Source organism: Bombyx mori, chromosome 16, assembly GCF_030269925.1.
Source record: "Bombyx mori chromosome 16, ASM3026992v2".
Classification (NCBI taxonomy): domain Eukaryota; kingdom Metazoa; phylum Arthropoda; class Insecta; order Lepidoptera; family Bombycidae; genus Bombyx; species Bombyx mori.
The window spans coordinates 420,679-437,452 of record NC_085122.1 but is presented as its reverse complement, the minus strand read 5'-3'; the positions used below and the strand labels follow the sequence as shown (position 1 = coordinate 437,452).

General features: G+C 38.1%; 3 protein-coding genes across 3 annotated transcripts; 1 reads left to right on the top strand and 2 right to left on the bottom strand.

Annotated features, from left to right (window-relative positions):
* Positions 1-302: 302 nt before the first annotated feature.
* Positions 303-3,150, bottom strand: LOC101742895 (dynein light chain 2, cytoplasmic). The gene is made up of 3 exons (XM_004928957.4): positions 2,052-3,150; positions 1,163-1,286; positions 303-998 (listed from the first exon to the last, which is right to left on the bottom strand). Exons 2-3 carry the CDS (start codon positions 1,268-1,270, stop codon positions 837-839), a joined length of 270 nt encoding a protein of 89 aa, XP_004929014.1. The 5' UTR covers positions 1,271-1,286; positions 2,052-3,150; the 3' UTR covers positions 303-836.
* Positions 3,151-4,752: 1,602 nt separating this feature from the next.
* On the top strand, positions 4,753-10,901 carry LOC101743319 (serine/arginine-rich splicing factor 1A). Its single transcript, XM_012692743.4, has 5 exons — positions 4,753-5,150; positions 5,894-6,257; positions 7,152-7,228; positions 7,913-8,031; positions 9,205-10,901. Exons 1-4 carry the CDS (start codon positions 4,972-4,974, stop codon positions 8,019-8,021), a joined length of 729 nt encoding a protein of 242 aa, XP_012548197.1. The 5' UTR covers positions 4,753-4,971; the 3' UTR covers positions 8,022-8,031; positions 9,205-10,901.
* A 478-nt stretch (positions 10,902-11,379) lies between these two features.
* Positions 11,380-16,398, bottom strand: LOC101743462 (2-methoxy-6-polyprenyl-1,4-benzoquinol methylase, mitochondrial). Its single transcript, XM_004928960.5, has 7 exons — positions 16,096-16,398; positions 15,723-15,872; positions 14,985-15,117; positions 14,071-14,209; positions 13,549-13,637; positions 12,243-12,354; positions 11,380-11,528 (listed from the first exon to the last, which is right to left on the bottom strand). Exons 1-7 carry the CDS (start codon positions 16,268-16,270, stop codon positions 11,427-11,429), a joined length of 900 nt encoding a protein of 299 aa, XP_004929017.1. The 5' UTR covers positions 16,271-16,398; the 3' UTR covers positions 11,380-11,426.
* Positions 16,399-16,774: the final 376 nt, after the last annotated feature.

The window sequence follows — 16,774 nt, the reverse complement described above, 5'->3', positions numbered from 1 at the left end:
ATTTATATTGGAGATGGGACAAGACGGTTGGAGTAACTCAATAATTCGACGTTCACCTAGGTAGGACTCATCGATACGAGGTCGAAGATGGCTGTCCCTTTAACGCGGAATGCGAGACTGCTTTGCAACAGGCGGGCCTTCAGAGCGATTCGGCCTACCAGCATCGTGAAAGTGTCCAAGAACCAATGTCGAGGAAGGCTCTGGGATGATAAAGTACCAAACCCAGCCAAGCTTAAACTCTGCTATAATAGTGTGTGGCGAACAGTGTCGGCTATTGCATAAACGGAAATAAATTGAAACAGTTGTTTATAGAAAGTTTAATTAATCATAGAAGTATTTGAAAAATATCTCCAGTGAATGTAATAACAAACAAATTAAAACAATAAATTTTGTTAGGTACTAACATAATTATGACTTTTACACTATACTAGGGTAATAAGTCTAGGGTAATAATTAACTAAAATTTCCTTTAATATAAATACACTAGGTGAAGTGAATGTTTACAAGTCAAAAGTTCCTTAAGTTATAGCTAACACAGTACAAACATACACCGCATGCGCCTGGGACTAAGTGAAGAGGTAAGACGCAGTTAATGTCCAGCATTGTGAATTTCCGATTAAATAAACAGTGTAAGTGAAAACTGTGCACCCACTCTCGCACTCACTCGAGAACCGTTCACACCAGCACTAGCCTTGCCTCCTCCTGCCACACTCTGGCTGCTAGCTACCTATGGGAATGTACCACAGCCCGAGCCTCGCATGAGAATCTGCAAAGGCTATCCATCTGATAATACTGCGTCCGCTGCTAACAAAAAAATAGAAGTGATGCTAAATGGTCTAACCGCTCTTAAAGAGCAGTATAGCCACCTGTCCCAGGTAGAAGTAGATGAAGTGGCGAGTCTCGTGTGTCACATACGAGCCAAAATTACGACCCACGATGCAATGCCAGGTAGGATTGTATTTCTTGTCAAATTCTTTCTTGATGAATGCAGCTATGTCCTGTAAAATGCAAAATTATTGACCATCTTCAAAATTTGATATTCATACTTAAGAATAAACAACATAACCAAACCAAAAAAAGTATTTTTTTAATTTCATTTGTATGATTTTGAAATTAAAATTACTGACCTTTTAGCTAAAGGGGTTTTAAGCATTAAGATTACCTTTTCAATGTTAAATTTCTCGAGCGCTTGAGTTGCACAGTCAACAGCATCTTGCTGCATCTCTTCGCTCATGTCAGCATTCTTTATGACTGCTTTGCGATCACACATCTTGTCTTGGGTTTGTCTGTAATTTGAAAATTTGTCTTAAACATTTGCCCTAGTAAAAATTCAATTTATTAAGTTGTCGGTATAAACCAATAACATCATTTTACTTCTTACTAGAGAAAAATTCTGAATTTCTTTAGACTTTTAACGAATTTTATCGGCTGCATAAGACGCCTACATCTCGACTGATAATAGGGCTCCCATGTAGCCAGCCTATCTTATGTCAAATGATAACAGCAAGATTAATTTGTGCGAAAGCATGATTGAAAATCGATTGTTTATTTTCCAGTAAGCTATTTATAGACTCCATAAAGGTCAAATGCAAAATCCGGGACACGAAAGCGCGCCCTTTCAACTATGTACCATTTTGATATATAGACAATTTAAAAACAAATTTTACATAGGCAGATTCATGATAACGCTTTAGATCTACATTTATTTACCTTAGCACCGAAACGGTATCAGAAGGTTTTCTAGTGATAATTCGAACGGAAGCACTGGCGCTTATACCCGTCATCAAATAAATTAGATAGCTACCACACAGCAAGCGCTAATGACTCAGCGCCGTGTAAGTTTTCACCTTAGTATAATTTCTATAGAAACGGGAATGTTGAATCAATACAAGCATCTGTTGTATTATCGCGAAACTTGAAATATTCTATAACCCGCCTTTCGTAGTACGTGAAACATCGTTCTTTAAAAAAATCTTTAAAACCGATATTATATTAAATAAACATTGACAATGCTTAAATATTCCTACTTAAATAATACTGAAAATACTCACTTTTGCTTCGATAAATGAACAAATTCTCACGTTAAGATTTTGATAACCGGAGATTCGATGCCTACTTTCCAGAGGATTCTTTCACAGGCTTCTTTCAACAAAATTGCACTCGACATGCGCGAGAGGGCGTTCTAAATTCAATTCAAATTTTCGAAAACTAAACTCTATGGTCAAACAGCGTATTTGGTTTATTAGTGGCCTGATCTACAAGGAATGATAATAATTTTCCCTAAAAACAATAATTAAATTACTGGCTAATTAAAACAGTGAAAAATACTGCCTACAATGCTCGTGTTTAAACTTGAATATTTTATTCTTTAGTACAGTTACAAGAAGATCTTCAACAAAACGAGGTTTTTGTCAAGGATACTACTACTAATTTAGAAAATCGAATGTTCGAATAGTAGTGTAATATATACCATCGTAAAATCTAGAGCCAGCACGTTAGGACAGTGGTTCCAGGGAGCAACCTAAAACGGTTTACTAATATCTGCTATGGCAAGAGCAGTGCTTCGCTGAATCATGAGGAATTGTTTATGCAGTGAAATGAAATGAAGTTGATCTATTTGAGACTGAACTCGATATAGATTTTAAACGAAATGAGATGAACTGGGATGAAATAATAGCTCCGTGAAATGGTACTTATTTACTCAAACCACAGTGAGCTTTCTTATATTACCTTTGTAAAAGCCAGGTTCAGCAGCTTTTTTTTTTAATTTTCTCTTACATATGCACTTGGACAGATGCTAAATGGTTAATAAGCCACCACTATTACACGATTAAACCTGAAGAAACACTAAATTACAAAACAAAATAGTTCCTGCCAAAAAGAGTGTCGAAATTTACAAACGCTTTTCATTGGTCTCATCGTATATAAATAGCTTTTAAGGCTTCGTTTCTATTGCCTTTCCAATGAATAAAATAAACTAGTATAAGTTGTTCGCATTTGCTTGTGTATATTGGTAAGCCGGCAGATTTCGGACGCGTGCTTGGACTTCCTCTACATGACTCCATATTAAGTATTCTTATCAATGCTAAGTATTCTTATTAATGCTAAGTATCCTCAACATTAAGCTTTTTTGTGATTGAAGGATTACTGGTGGCCCTGAGGCCTTTCTAGTGTGGCGGGTAGCCATCATACAACGCAAGATAATTGACAGATGCCTGAATCTCGCTTACGACATTTTCAAAATAAAGCGCATATATAAAAGTTCCAAACAACAACATTAGGACCGTCGGTCTACCGAGCAAATATCACCCGCTCGGTGGAAGATCTCCCCTTTGTCGTATATCTCTACAAACTGGTGACCTGCGACGAAACCATTGCAGCCTTCACACTTCATCATCAGCGCATCAAGAACTTCGGCTACCACAATTCTCGCAGATAAAAGCAAGTCATCGACAGTAGTCCCACAGCAAGCCAGCATCGCAGCCTCGATAGGACCATCGCAGCTGACTCACCGCGCTTCCTGCTCCTACGGCACGCACCTACACTGCCTCATCACGCAGCATTCAAGCTCAGTCTCGACTCACCGCAGACTACGAGCAGCACTAGCGACAATCACGCAGCAATTCAAGCTCAGCCTCGACTCACCGCAGGCTTCGAGCAGCACTGGCCCTTGCAAGCTAATCTCAGCATGGACAACGCTAACTAAAAATGACACGACCTCCAGTCTCGGAGGGGAGTGATGTGGCGGGTAGCCATCATACAACGCAAGATAATTGACAGATGTCTGAATCTCGCTTACGACATTTTCAAGTTAAAGCGCATATATACAAGTTCCGAACAACAGCATTCGGACCGTCGGTCTACCGAGCAATATCACCAGCTCGATGGAAGATCTTCCCTCGGTCGTTAAGCTTCCCCTACACTAATTTCACCAGGACAGTTAGGTGAGCAAAAGCGCAGCCAGGAGGGGTGGGATTACTTAACAGCTGCCCGAGCGCCTCCGAAGGAGACTTATCAACTCAAGAGTAGCTGCTTTGACAGCTGATCCGACGAGAAACTCAGCGGGCTGATACATAGATTAGGTTGCACGTCGAACTCTTTGTCGAGTTCTATGAGTACGGTTACCGGGGTCCCTGAGCCTGCTACTAGTGTTAGAGCTGAAGGCTTCTAATGCAAAGGTTATTGGATCTGATGGATCCGTAAGGACGTGTCTAGGGCATCAACGGTGACTGGCTCCTGCATGATTAGAATTCGAGGAGTAATCAACGGTGGCACCAATAAGGCGATTATCATGACGCATAGCCTTATTGTATTATTTATTTTATTTTATTTTATTTAATCCATTCAAGAAGATGACACCTTAAGCACAAGTTCAAGTACAAGTTCTCTAGTAAGTTCCTACCTGATTTTATATGGGAAAACCCATACTTTAATGTTACTAACATAACTCGAAACTGCCAATATTGATCAGCCTATATATTAATTTCCATTTAACAAAAGTGAAGGGCAGCGGGCTCGAAATTAGAAAGACCTATAAAACACGCTATAGGTACTGATTTCGACACAGAAACTTCCGGACAAGCAGGAAAGAATGATAAGTGTCCTGATCCTGATATCACCAAAAGCAAACTACATTTCAGATTAATTATTCAATTTTATGGTGTTTAGTTTTAAAATGTGCCGGACGACTACATACACATCTTTGTATAAATCCTTTCACACGGACTTTTGTAAAAATTATACAGCCACATATTTATAATCTATGACCAGGTTTTTCCACTTCCGTTTTCATGATTATCGTTTTCTTTTCTGTCAAATCCACCGTGATCCAAAATCGGAACATTGACATTTGACGCCATATTGCCCGACTTTCAATTACACACAGTAAAGCGTCGGATTGGTGAAATTAGTCGATGAAGCCAACATAATAATAAGTAAACGTTTAAGCAATAGTAATATTCTTTAGCTATAATGTCGGGTGGAAGCAGTAGCAACAGAAATGAGTGTCGTATATATGTTGGAAACTTACCACCGGACATAAGGACAAAGGATATTCAAGACTTGTTTTACAAGTTCGGAAAAGTAACGTTCGTTGACCTAAAGAACAGAAAAGGTCCGCCATTCGCGTTCGTGGAATTTGAGGATCCCAGGTGAGTGTTGAATTCGAAAAGAGAAACGGGCTATCTATATTACTAACGTTGTCCATGTCTGAGTAGCGATAATCATCCCGTGTCAGGTGGACGGAATGTTCAGCTGCCTTTGAAGAAGATTTAAAAGAGCGCATACGTTATGCCGCATACACCGCTATCTGTACCCGACTATAGCGAAATGAACAATTTTATTCAGCGTTAATATAATTTTCCACACCACAGATACAGATACAGATTAAGTAAACATTTTTACTGATAAATGAAAATGGGACTTTAAATTAACAATTAATCATTTATTATTTTATGATTAATTGACAACTAATTAGTTTAAAAGTTGGCACATATTAAAATATATGAAGGGTGGCACAGATTTAATAGTCTGCCAGAGCACCTGTATCCATAAATCTAATAATATTCACCTATGATTTCTAATTATTTCAGAAAAATTAAAATCAATAAAATTTGCTGATTATTGCCAATTATATAAAATTATAACACACATATAAACACACAACATATTAAATTAAAATTACACAATGAGTGATGTCAAAACTGTGTGTGATTGGTTCTTTTATTAGATATGTCCACTTCATGGTGAGTTGTTACTGTCACTAATGAACGTCAAGAATACCAGGTGCACAGCTCAGAGCCTGCCTTGTTTCACTCCTAGTAGAATATACAGTCATATCTACCTAAATTAATCTGAGACAAGTTATTTTAATAAAATCTATTTTGGAATTCAGAGATGCAGATGATGCAGTAAGAGCCAGGGATGGTTACGACTATGATGGGTACCGTCTTCGAGTCGAGTTCCCTCGTGGAGGTGGAGGTGGAGGCTCTCGTGGTTCTCGAGGCGGTGGTGACCGTTGGGGTGGACGAGGGGCAGCACGTGGTCCGCCCGCTCGACGCTCTGAATACCGCGTGCTCGTTACCGGCTTACCGCCCTCGGGTTCCTGGCAGGACCTCAAAGACCATATGCGAGAGGCCGGCGACGTATGCTTTGCAGACACCTTTAAAGATGGATCTGGTGTTGTGGAATTTTTGAGGCATGAAGATATGAAGTATGCTGTTAAAAAGTTAGATGATTCTAGATTTAGGAGTCATGAGGTTAGTTTCTTCCACTTTATTTGAAAATAATTATAAACATAACCTGTAATGTGAAAGAACAGTACTGTTGGTGGATTGTCCCAAATTTTTTATCATTGTTACCCAACGTGGACATAAAAGTTTCAAGATAATCAATTGTGTCAAATACTTTTATAGTTTAATTTGAATTAGTTAGAAGTTTAAGGCTCATGAAGGAGAAATTAAACCATGGGATAGTGCTTAAACTGTTCATTTACAAATAGCTGCTCAAAATCAACAACTGTTATTTTGTGTCAAACTCAGTAGATATCTATAATGTCCAAAATTGCATTCTGTAAAACTCAAGTAAATAAAGTAAGCAAAACAAACTTTTGAATTCTTTAGCTAGGTTGGACTAAGCTGTCTCCTTTTTCTGATTATTTGCAATACCAGTTTTTTTTTTTTTTTTTTTCAATGTTTTTTTCTGCCCATACTTGTTACCAATTTGTTTACTGAATTATAAAAAATGAGATTGTCCTTTCAACATACAGTTAAATATTTTTTTTAAAAAACAATTCACTTGTCAATTATGGTAAAGTAATTTCAGTTTGAGAAAAACTGATATGAGATTGAAAAGAACAAATGGAATGTAAAATGAGATGTGAGGCAACAAAACATCATCTCAGCTTAAGTAAACTGAGTTTGCTTTCATATTGATATTACAAAAGAAATTTGAACCATGGATCAAATTTGAACCATACTTTCTTAATCTTGATATTACAGACCTTATGGTCATAGATGATGAAGATTATAAAATGAATGAAAAGAAAGCTATATTACACTGTAAAAGCGTTTTACAATCAACTCAAGAAATTTAAAAAGCAAGCAGTGTCATGTAGTGCAAGATTTAGACGTCTATTAAATATTCATTTCCAGGGTGAGGTGACATATATACGTGTGAAGGAAGACTATGGCGGTGGCGGCGGTGGCGGTGGTGGCGGCGGCGGTGACAGGTACCACTACATACCATTACTACATTAACTGACTACTATATCATTTAATTGGCCAAATATATTGATTAAACTAGCTGACCCGGCAGACTTCGTAGTGCCTCAATCGATAAATAAAAGACCTAACTATTGTATAAAATAAACTTAAAACAAACAAAAGGAATCCGTCCAACGGGGGACACATCAAAGGAAAAACAAAATTTTATTTTACCTTTTAAACGTCTGGACTTCCACAAATAATTCAAGACCAAAATTAGCCAAATCGGTCCAACCGTTCTCGAGTTTTAGCGAGACTAACAAACAGCAATTCATTTTTATATATATCGATTTTGTTATCTCAGCCCACCTTTGGACATTAACAATTGTGTTGGATAACTTAGTACTATTAAAACTGTCTTTGCTAAGAAGATGTTAATTACTTCTAAGGCAGGGGTGGGCAAATACTTTAAAGCGCGGGCCAAAATGAAATTTTCAAAATGTCTCCCGGGCCGGAGGACTATACCGCATATGCTTTTTTACCGCATATGCTTTTTTAATGCTGATGTCAGCAAAATCTCATAAAAGAGTTTAAAAAAATTTATGTGCGGAATTTTTCAACGGGCCGGATAAAATTAGCAAAAGGGCCGGATCCGGCCCGCGGGCCGGCTTTTGCCCACCCCTGTTCTAAGGTGATATATTCTTCACAAGGTCTCGGTCATACTCCCCGCGGCGTCGTGGCACCCCAACCTACTCCCCGGTGCGACGCTCCTACTCGCGCTCGCGCTCACGCTCCCGTTCGCGGTCACATAACTACTGACTCCCACAAGGTACTGTACTCTTATGAGATTATATCTAATTAAACATTGCTGTTCACATTTGGTAGGTTCTCTATAATGTTCATACATTGTTAGAAACATGGATTATTTATCAGTGGATAAAACTACCATTCTATTAATAAAAACTTAATGGACTTGGATAAATTTAGTCTTATAGATAACTAGCGAAAGTAGGAATCATAATCTGGTCAGCATGGCCGTGCAGGGATACCCTAAGGATACAGATTTTCATAAAATGTAAACATTATAAAGATGAACATTAAGCACAATTAACATTTGATTACAATTAATGCACACCATATGTTTACCGACATTGTTGGTTTGTCAAAATCAATCGGTAAGTACAAATGTTTTCTATAATTTAGAGACATTGAAATTGAACATTTACCTAATAATTAAGTAGTTTTTTAAATCTACTGGACAGCAAATGTGAACTAAGCAACTGACTTTAATGATTATCAGAACTTCATTTTAAATAATAAGTGGTTCTATCATCTAATGATGTCATCAAGTTGAAATGATTGTTTTTATATTGTAGCTGTGTTCATAAAAACATACTGAATTTAAAAAAAAACGACATATTTTCACAGCCTATGACAGACAAGATCCCACTATAACAGATTTTAAAAATAATCCACTATGCCAATTACTCTAGGAACCCAAAATGGGAAATGGCGATATATACACAAAAGGAATCTCAAAACATAACTTTTATGCTAAAACTAAAATAAAAAACTAAAAAAAAAACAGAAAATAAATTTAGATCTAACAATTTTGTTGAGTTCTCTAGTACTAATTTCACTTCTAATGTAATTTTATCTACTAACGTCACACTATCTATTATGTGCGAATTCTCCAGACCGTTTCAGTGCATCAAAAGTAGTATAACTACGACAAACTGTTCAAGACAATAATGTACTGTTATAAATAAAAGATAGATAATGATATTAAAAATAGATTTTGTTGTGTATTAGTGAGGGTACTTTTCTCTTTAAAAGGATTGCTAAGTGCGGGTTGTATAAAGACAGACACACAGTGAACTGACTTGTTACCCAACATATGTGCATAATAAATTACTGGTGTTCATAATAAAATAATAAAACATAATAAATTTAAAATTTAAAAAAATGAAGAAGATGAACAATTCTGTGTGTTTGTGTGCAGCCGTAGAGGTCAGTGACACGCGCCGAGAGGTCATCGCCCCCGGTGCCGCCGCGACTCCCAGCTGTTTGTAGTTCATAAGCCCTCCCACTTGTATACAAACAAACATTCACGTTCAAATGCAAAAATTACATGTTAGCTCTCACTGTATCTTTGGAGACTGTTTTGAGATGAATTTCGTCGGTACTGCTTTTCATACTGTAATGTCCTACAAATTGTGCAATGATTATTAAATTGGGAATTGATAACTAACTGTAGGGTATGAGCTAATATTACGCGAGTTCACTTGTACAGTGAGGCTACAAACCTTAGGACCATGTTTTTGTTCAAACAAGACTTGAGACATAATATTTTTTAATTTATTTATGAAAATGTAAAGTATAATAGATTCAGATGCATAGGGATGAAATGAATTTTAAGTAATGAAAATGTAATACTCATGCTAAATTGGATATGGACAAAATTAAAGGGATACTTCAATTTTCCAAAGTTGTAAGCAATTTTATATTTGACCAACAGTTAGTTGTGTATTTGTATCGTCTTTAATTCACACAAAGGTGTTTGTTCTGTTTAAATCCAAAAACCTCCAATTTTTTGTTTTGTTAGACAATTTTGAATCTTTATTTATAATTTGCTTTTGTTTTTTTAAAATCTCAAAACAAGTTTTATCCAAAGCATTCTCTAAATTCTACTAATTGGATGATGAGTTAACAATACAATTTTTTTATAAAAAATGTGTCAATAATCAGAATATTGACATTGACGATTTTGAAACTTCACAGTAGAAACTCATGACTTGTTTAAAAATATATTTCACAAAGACTATTGTTTAGGAATTTTTGCTTTTGAACGTGCCTTTCAATACTTTGTTTCGTTGACTGTTTTAATTTTAAAAATTTATTTTATGAATTGGTGATGGTCTCAAAATTGTAATGTATTAGATATTAGAGCAAACACCCGCGAGTTTGCGACTGAACCACTCTGATGGAAACCATTATACATTTTCAATATAATCTTTCACGATTCCATCCATATATTAATATCTCTTTTAAATATTTCATTGTAAAGGTGATTTTTTATTAAAATTGTAAAATAAAAAAAAATAGTCCACGAGGCACAGCGTTGTTGACACTGACACCGTAGTAATGTATAATAAGACAGAAGGTTTGACATGTATAATTAAAGTAATTTTCTTTTGTTTCATCGACTTTGGATCGTTGGATGTGCTTGGATGGGATCGTTGGAGGTGTGAGTCAGGATCGGAACACGGATGTTAGTGTCGCGGGCTGTAGGACACGACCGGGGGCCTGTGTGTCGCACTGGACGGATCAGGACCGCTGGACGCGCCGGGTATGACGTTATGATTCCTTGCCAAAATAAGTTATGTTGAGTGCACGCGAACGTACCGACCTACATGATGTTTGAATCCTTCACTCACTTTATTTGCTTTCACCTCGACGCCCCGTCGGCGGCGGCGGACCCTCTGACACACGCTTCTGTGCTGCGGACGTGAGAGAGTTGGACGCCTGGGAGGTCGGAATGATTGATACGGCAACGGAATTGTGTAATAATGCCTTTGTCTGGTCTTACATATATATAGGTTTAATGATTATTTTGGTTTATAATGTAATTTAGTTATTGGATCTGCATTCCAAAGACCAACCACAGTTTGATGGACTTAATAAATCACTGGAAATTAATTGGAGTTTTATTGTACCTGCACTGCACAGGCGTAGGCCTACCTGATGGTGCCATTGTCGCTCAGCAGGCGCTAGGCAGGTGAGCGTCTGGCCCACCTGACGATAAGTGTCATTGTCGTCTATAGGTGTCGGTAATGCCAGGACCTGTCAAACCGCTGCCTACCGCTGTGTCTCCACAAACCTCGTTTGAAGAAGTACCAGAACCCAGCGCCCAAGAAAAACCGTAGAGGGGAGCTCATTCCAGAACCGGATGGTGCGTGGCAGGATAGACCTCTGGAGACGCACTGTCGAACGCAGCCGTTCCAGGTGGTATGGATGAACTCTGCTCCGATGGTGGGGAGTGCGGGGCAACGTGGTGGTATCCCGGATAAAGATGTTATTCGCGTGGCTACTCCTCTACCCGGGATACAGGCTCGTTCTGTTCCATGTGACCGCGCGTTATTAAATGTATTATTGAGGGAAACAAAAACAAAGCATATGTAAATGAACATTGCTATTTCTAATCTTAAACAATAGAGTACGTAATTAGATCTTGAAGCCGGAGTGGATGGCCACGGTTCCGAACGTGAGGTTTTCGTAGGCCACCTGTCTGAATCCTGCGTCTTCTATCATCATCTTGAATTTCTCCTGAAATTAAATTCAGTTTAATTTGTGAAGTCTATTTTTCAATAGATTGATAGACAACAGACGGCGCTTCAGATTCGTACGATTTGTTTAACTATCGCTAGATTCTTGTCGGTGCCAGCACGTGGCTGAGGGAAGAGGAGCTAGTGTTTCCGGTCACAACAAAAACAACTAGTACCATAGATTTACTGGTGGTAGGACCTCTTGTGAGTCCGCGCGGGTAGGTGCCATCACCCTGCCTATTTCTGTCGTGAAGCAGTAATGCGCTTCGGTTCGAAGGGTGGGGCAACGGTTTTAACTATACTTGAGACCTTAAAACTTGTATCTCAAGGTAGGTGGCGCATTTACGTTGTACCTAGATGATGTCTATGGGCTCCAGTAACTCCTAAACATTAAGTGGGCTGTGAGCCCTTCCACACATTATGTAAGCAATAAAAAAAAAATGACAGTGCGATTTGAGTTCGGGATACTACTAGTGTGCAGAATCCTTTGAATATAGGAAAAAAATAGTTTATACAGGTTATAGTTTTGATAACATGCTGGGAGCTGTCACTGGACAACGAACATCCACCTCAGTAAACACATCCGTCACGCGACGCTTATTGCTTAGGACGAGCTCCCCTCGCGTGACTGCTCCGCGGCAGAAGTGGGCAGGGCCTACCGCAGGCTACAGTTCACAACTCTGGAACCATCCCTTAACGTTAGATTGCTGCACACCTGATTAGGAAACTGCCTGATGCTCTCGACGAGGTACTGGTACGGCTTCCACTGGCCGGCCACCAGCTGACCCAACACCGGGATCACTTGGAACGAGTACTGGTCGTATGCCCTGGGGACGCGCAACTAATTTATATATCTATAGGAGCAGCGCACAGCACATTGTCATTACAATGCTAAGGTCGAAAGTTAAAAACACTTATAGGCTATTTCGTTGTAGGTAAAATTATCAATGGTATAAGCTGCGCCAATAAAGAAACCAATCGAGGATGGCGTCTATGTACCTGCTCTGAGAGATGGTAGGGTCAATAAATAAAAATAATGATAGAAAAAAAAGTTGCTTGTTGTAAAAAAAATAAAAATTAGAATGTACTTTATGCCCTGGCAGAGGGGGAGGTGTCTCATCAGGGATGCAACTTGCGTAGACACTTTGCTGCCAGCCATATAAGTCGCACAACTCGAAAGTGAAAAAACTCGAACTCAACAACAAAGTCAGAACTGATCTTTTTTTGCATGCAGTACGCGCCGTGTGCGACTAGAGACAGCAATAGTTTAGAGTGAAAGCGCACGATCGCCGCCGCCATTTTAGATTCGTTTCTTTATTGGCGCGGCTTATAAAAAATATTCACAGCCAAAACTTTTTTAAATTACTAGCTGATCCTGCGAATAAAAATAAATGCTCTGTCGATATGCCAACAGCTCCGGGGGACCGCGCCGTCCTCGAGCAAGGACCACTGCACTGTCCCAACTGATTGATTTGATTGAATTTATTTAAATTCCTAAAATCATCATATCTCTGTGCTGTCCGACTGCACATCAAATACAATTGTTTCATGCTTTGCACTCACTTGCGTTGTTAGCAATATGCAGCAGTAGGCTCCGTGGGTCCATGACCGACGGAACCACTCGCCATCAATGGGATCGCATTCAATTACACCAATACAATGAGTTCCACAATGCTGTTTCGATATCTACAAAAAAAATTAAAACCATTTTTAGGGATCTTCAGATTGATAACAAAAAGTGACGAATAATATTCCCGCCGCTTTATATTGCCTCATCGTTGTGTTGGAGCAGACAACACGACCGCGGCCGCCCAGCAATGCACAGTGCACAACACGACGAGGGACCAACAATAGAGATTTAATATTATCTACCTTCGTAAATTTTACAAAATTATTAATCAATTTATTCCCGTCACTTTAGTGCAGTTAATTTAAAAATGTAAAAGCTATTGATCCCCTTATCATGTGCACTATATTATTTTATGTACCGATACAGCGGTGTTGAGATAGCATCAGCTCACCACTGTAAAGCCTCGTTAGGTATTTGACTGAACTCCAAACACATAAAGCGTCCGCCCGGCTTTAGCACTCTGTATGCCTCTTCTAAAACCTAAAACAAAAATGTACCACATATTATAATCACCCCCACTCTGTAAGTAAGATGTCAATTCAATTCAAAATAAAAACATTTTTACTCCTCATAGTGGGGAATGAAAATCTAGTACTTGAATGGAATATGGAGAAGGCTAGTATTCTGATATTCAATGTAGAATCGCAAAATGATAAAGATGTATGTATAATTTCAACAATTCATGGCAGTAAGCTTGCGATCATCACTTAGCAGGTCTGGAACACTGCCATCGTTAAACAACATCATTCAATTCAATACAATTCAAGTCGCCAGCGCTGCTGCAGCAGGATGCCTCCTTCTTCATTTTAATTCTTGCTTTTAAAAGAACATTGGCAGTTTCCCCTGACTACCCAATGTTCAACTATAATCAACATATGGGCGGTTGGTGTTTGATAGGCAAATGAACTCAAACCTTATCAATATGGGTACAGTTTCTGATGCCAAAAGCAATAGTATATGCTGTGTAGGTGTCGTCCGCTACTGGAAGCTGTTCAGCATCAGCACACAACCAATCTATGTCCACACCACTGGATTCCTTTGTGTAACCTAACCTGAAAAGTATATTTAATTTTAAACATTTGACATCATATACTCGTCACTGTGACCTTACAACTGTATAGATTCGCCTACATTAAAATTAAGTTTTTTTCATTTTTTATTCCTTAGGTGGGTGGACGAGCTCACGGCCTACCAGGTGTTAAGTGGTTACCGCAGCCCATATCTACAACGCAAATACCGCCACCCAAGTTGAGACCTGAGTTGTAAGGTCTTTAAACAGTACAACAGCTGCCCCGTCCTTCAAACTGAAATGCATTACTGCTTCTCGGCAGAAATAAGCAGGGTGGTGGTACGTACCCATGCAGACTCACAGGATGTTCTACGACCAGTTTTTATTATTACATATAGAAAAAAATAAACAGAAGCTTCCTGTGGGTCCACTAAAGCCTGATTGGAATTCTGTGTGTAATCAATTTAAGTTATGTAGGGTCTGAATGTAACTTTTGTGTCATGTATGGGTTTAACATTAACACGGGAGAAATAAAATCTAGATTAGAGTCCATCTAATGTGAAATGTTTTCCCCATTGTCAAAGCTATCAGAGGCCATAGTCACTACAATGTGAACATCGCACTAAGCCCACCATGCGTAATGAGGTTGAAATCACAATTGTATTGAATATTGACTGGCCTATCTTCAAAATTGAGTGCACAAATCACCACCAACTAGTACCAAACTTAGTAATGATTGATTTATGGAAATGCAGTAGATACAAATTGTCCATCACAACTATCTATATTATAAAAAGAATGATGTAGTAAGTGATAACCTTTCTGCTCTGACTTTTCCTACATCCAGCATGGCCTGGTTTATGTCACACACTGTGACAGAGCTGCGAGCTCCTTCTGTAGGTTTTGAACGAAGATTTTGAAGATATTTTATGTACCTAAATGTAATGTCCCCTGAAACATTTTAAGTTTTTGTAAGTCATAGATTAAGAAAAACTTGAACTGCAACATTTATTTGTTCACATTTAACAGTGTATTTCTAAATACTAAGCACTACTACTACTACTACTACTACTATCAGCTCTCAGATGTCCATGATTAGAGATTCACTGCAACCGCAAGGCCACAATGACCAGTTCTGTGCTGCTCGCATCCTACAGATCTTCGACACCTTCAAAAGGTTTCAGTCAACATTGTGGAAGGACTACCCATGCTATGTCTTGCCAAACAAAAGAACTCCCACTGCATACATGCACAAATTGGTTTGTGCATGTATTTTTTTATTTATAAATTATGACACGTACAGCTTCAACAGAGGTTTAAAAAGTGCCCTTAGAAGTCAGCCTGGCTATACCCCTAAGGTTGCCAATGTCTATAGGCAAAATTAACCACATATCACCACAGTATGGGCTACAATTTCAAAAATCAAAACACATTTGTGAAAAAGTATAAATTCTTATTGCAGTTGCTTAAAGCAAGCTTCCAAAAACACAAGTTTCATTAAAATTAAAAAGAAATTTAATTTAAAAAACAACATTAAAATAATAACAATAACAAACCTGTCCCTCCAGCCATATCCAGTAAATTGGTTTCCGGCATTGGTGCCAAGCGAGCCATGAATATGTCTTTCCATACTCTATGTATTCCAAAGGACATTACATCATTCATTAGATCATACTTGCCTGCTACCGTTTCGAATACTTCGTGAACTGTGAATATATGTTTTAAAATACAATAAAATTTGAGACTAAATTTATAATGTTTGACGAGTTTTATTTTTGTTTGGTTACTATTTATTTATAGAATTTGAATATGTAATAGTTTGAATCCTTCGTTATTGTGGGCTCATTATACGCTCACATTACGATGTCTACGGATTTCTCATAGCAGAGCAAGCAACCGCATAAATCTTCATTCTTTATTCTATTGTACCTTTCTTAGTTTTTTCATTTTCGTCAACAGTTTGAAATCCAAAATGAGTTTGGTTTTTGCTTTGTCTCTCTTCATTGTTGGCAGCGGACTGTGTGGCCAGTAATCGCGCCCTGATGTGGGGCCGCGAAGGCCTGTACGTTTCAGCTAAACGAAATAATCCTCTCTTCAGAGCCATCACAAAATTTGTTTGTTTTGATCACTTTTCTCTGAAGAGGTTACATTTAGAACTTGCATACATCATTGAAATCAGCTGGTTTGTCGCACCCTTGCTGTCAATTTGACAGTTTCTCGTTTTGTTATTGCTTAGCCTAAAAAAATCGTAAAATTGAATCGTAAAAAATCGTAAAATTTAATCCAAATGGATTAGGACTTTTTGGCGGAAACGCGAGGAATAAAGTTGTGTGATTTGTTTTATTTTGTCTTTTTAGTGTTTCTTCAGGTTTAAATGGGTAATAACGGTGGTTTATTAACTGTTTAATATCTGTGAAAGTGCATAAATGTGGGAAAATGAAACAAAGCCGTAACGTAACCTCTCGAGATCCTCCAAAAAGTTCACTGAAAAAGTCTCAGTAAATGACCACCATTTTACTGAGATTATATTTCATCCCATATCATCTCATCTCATCTAATTTCGTTTAATTTCATCCCATTTGATTAATGTCTCAAATTAATCATCTTC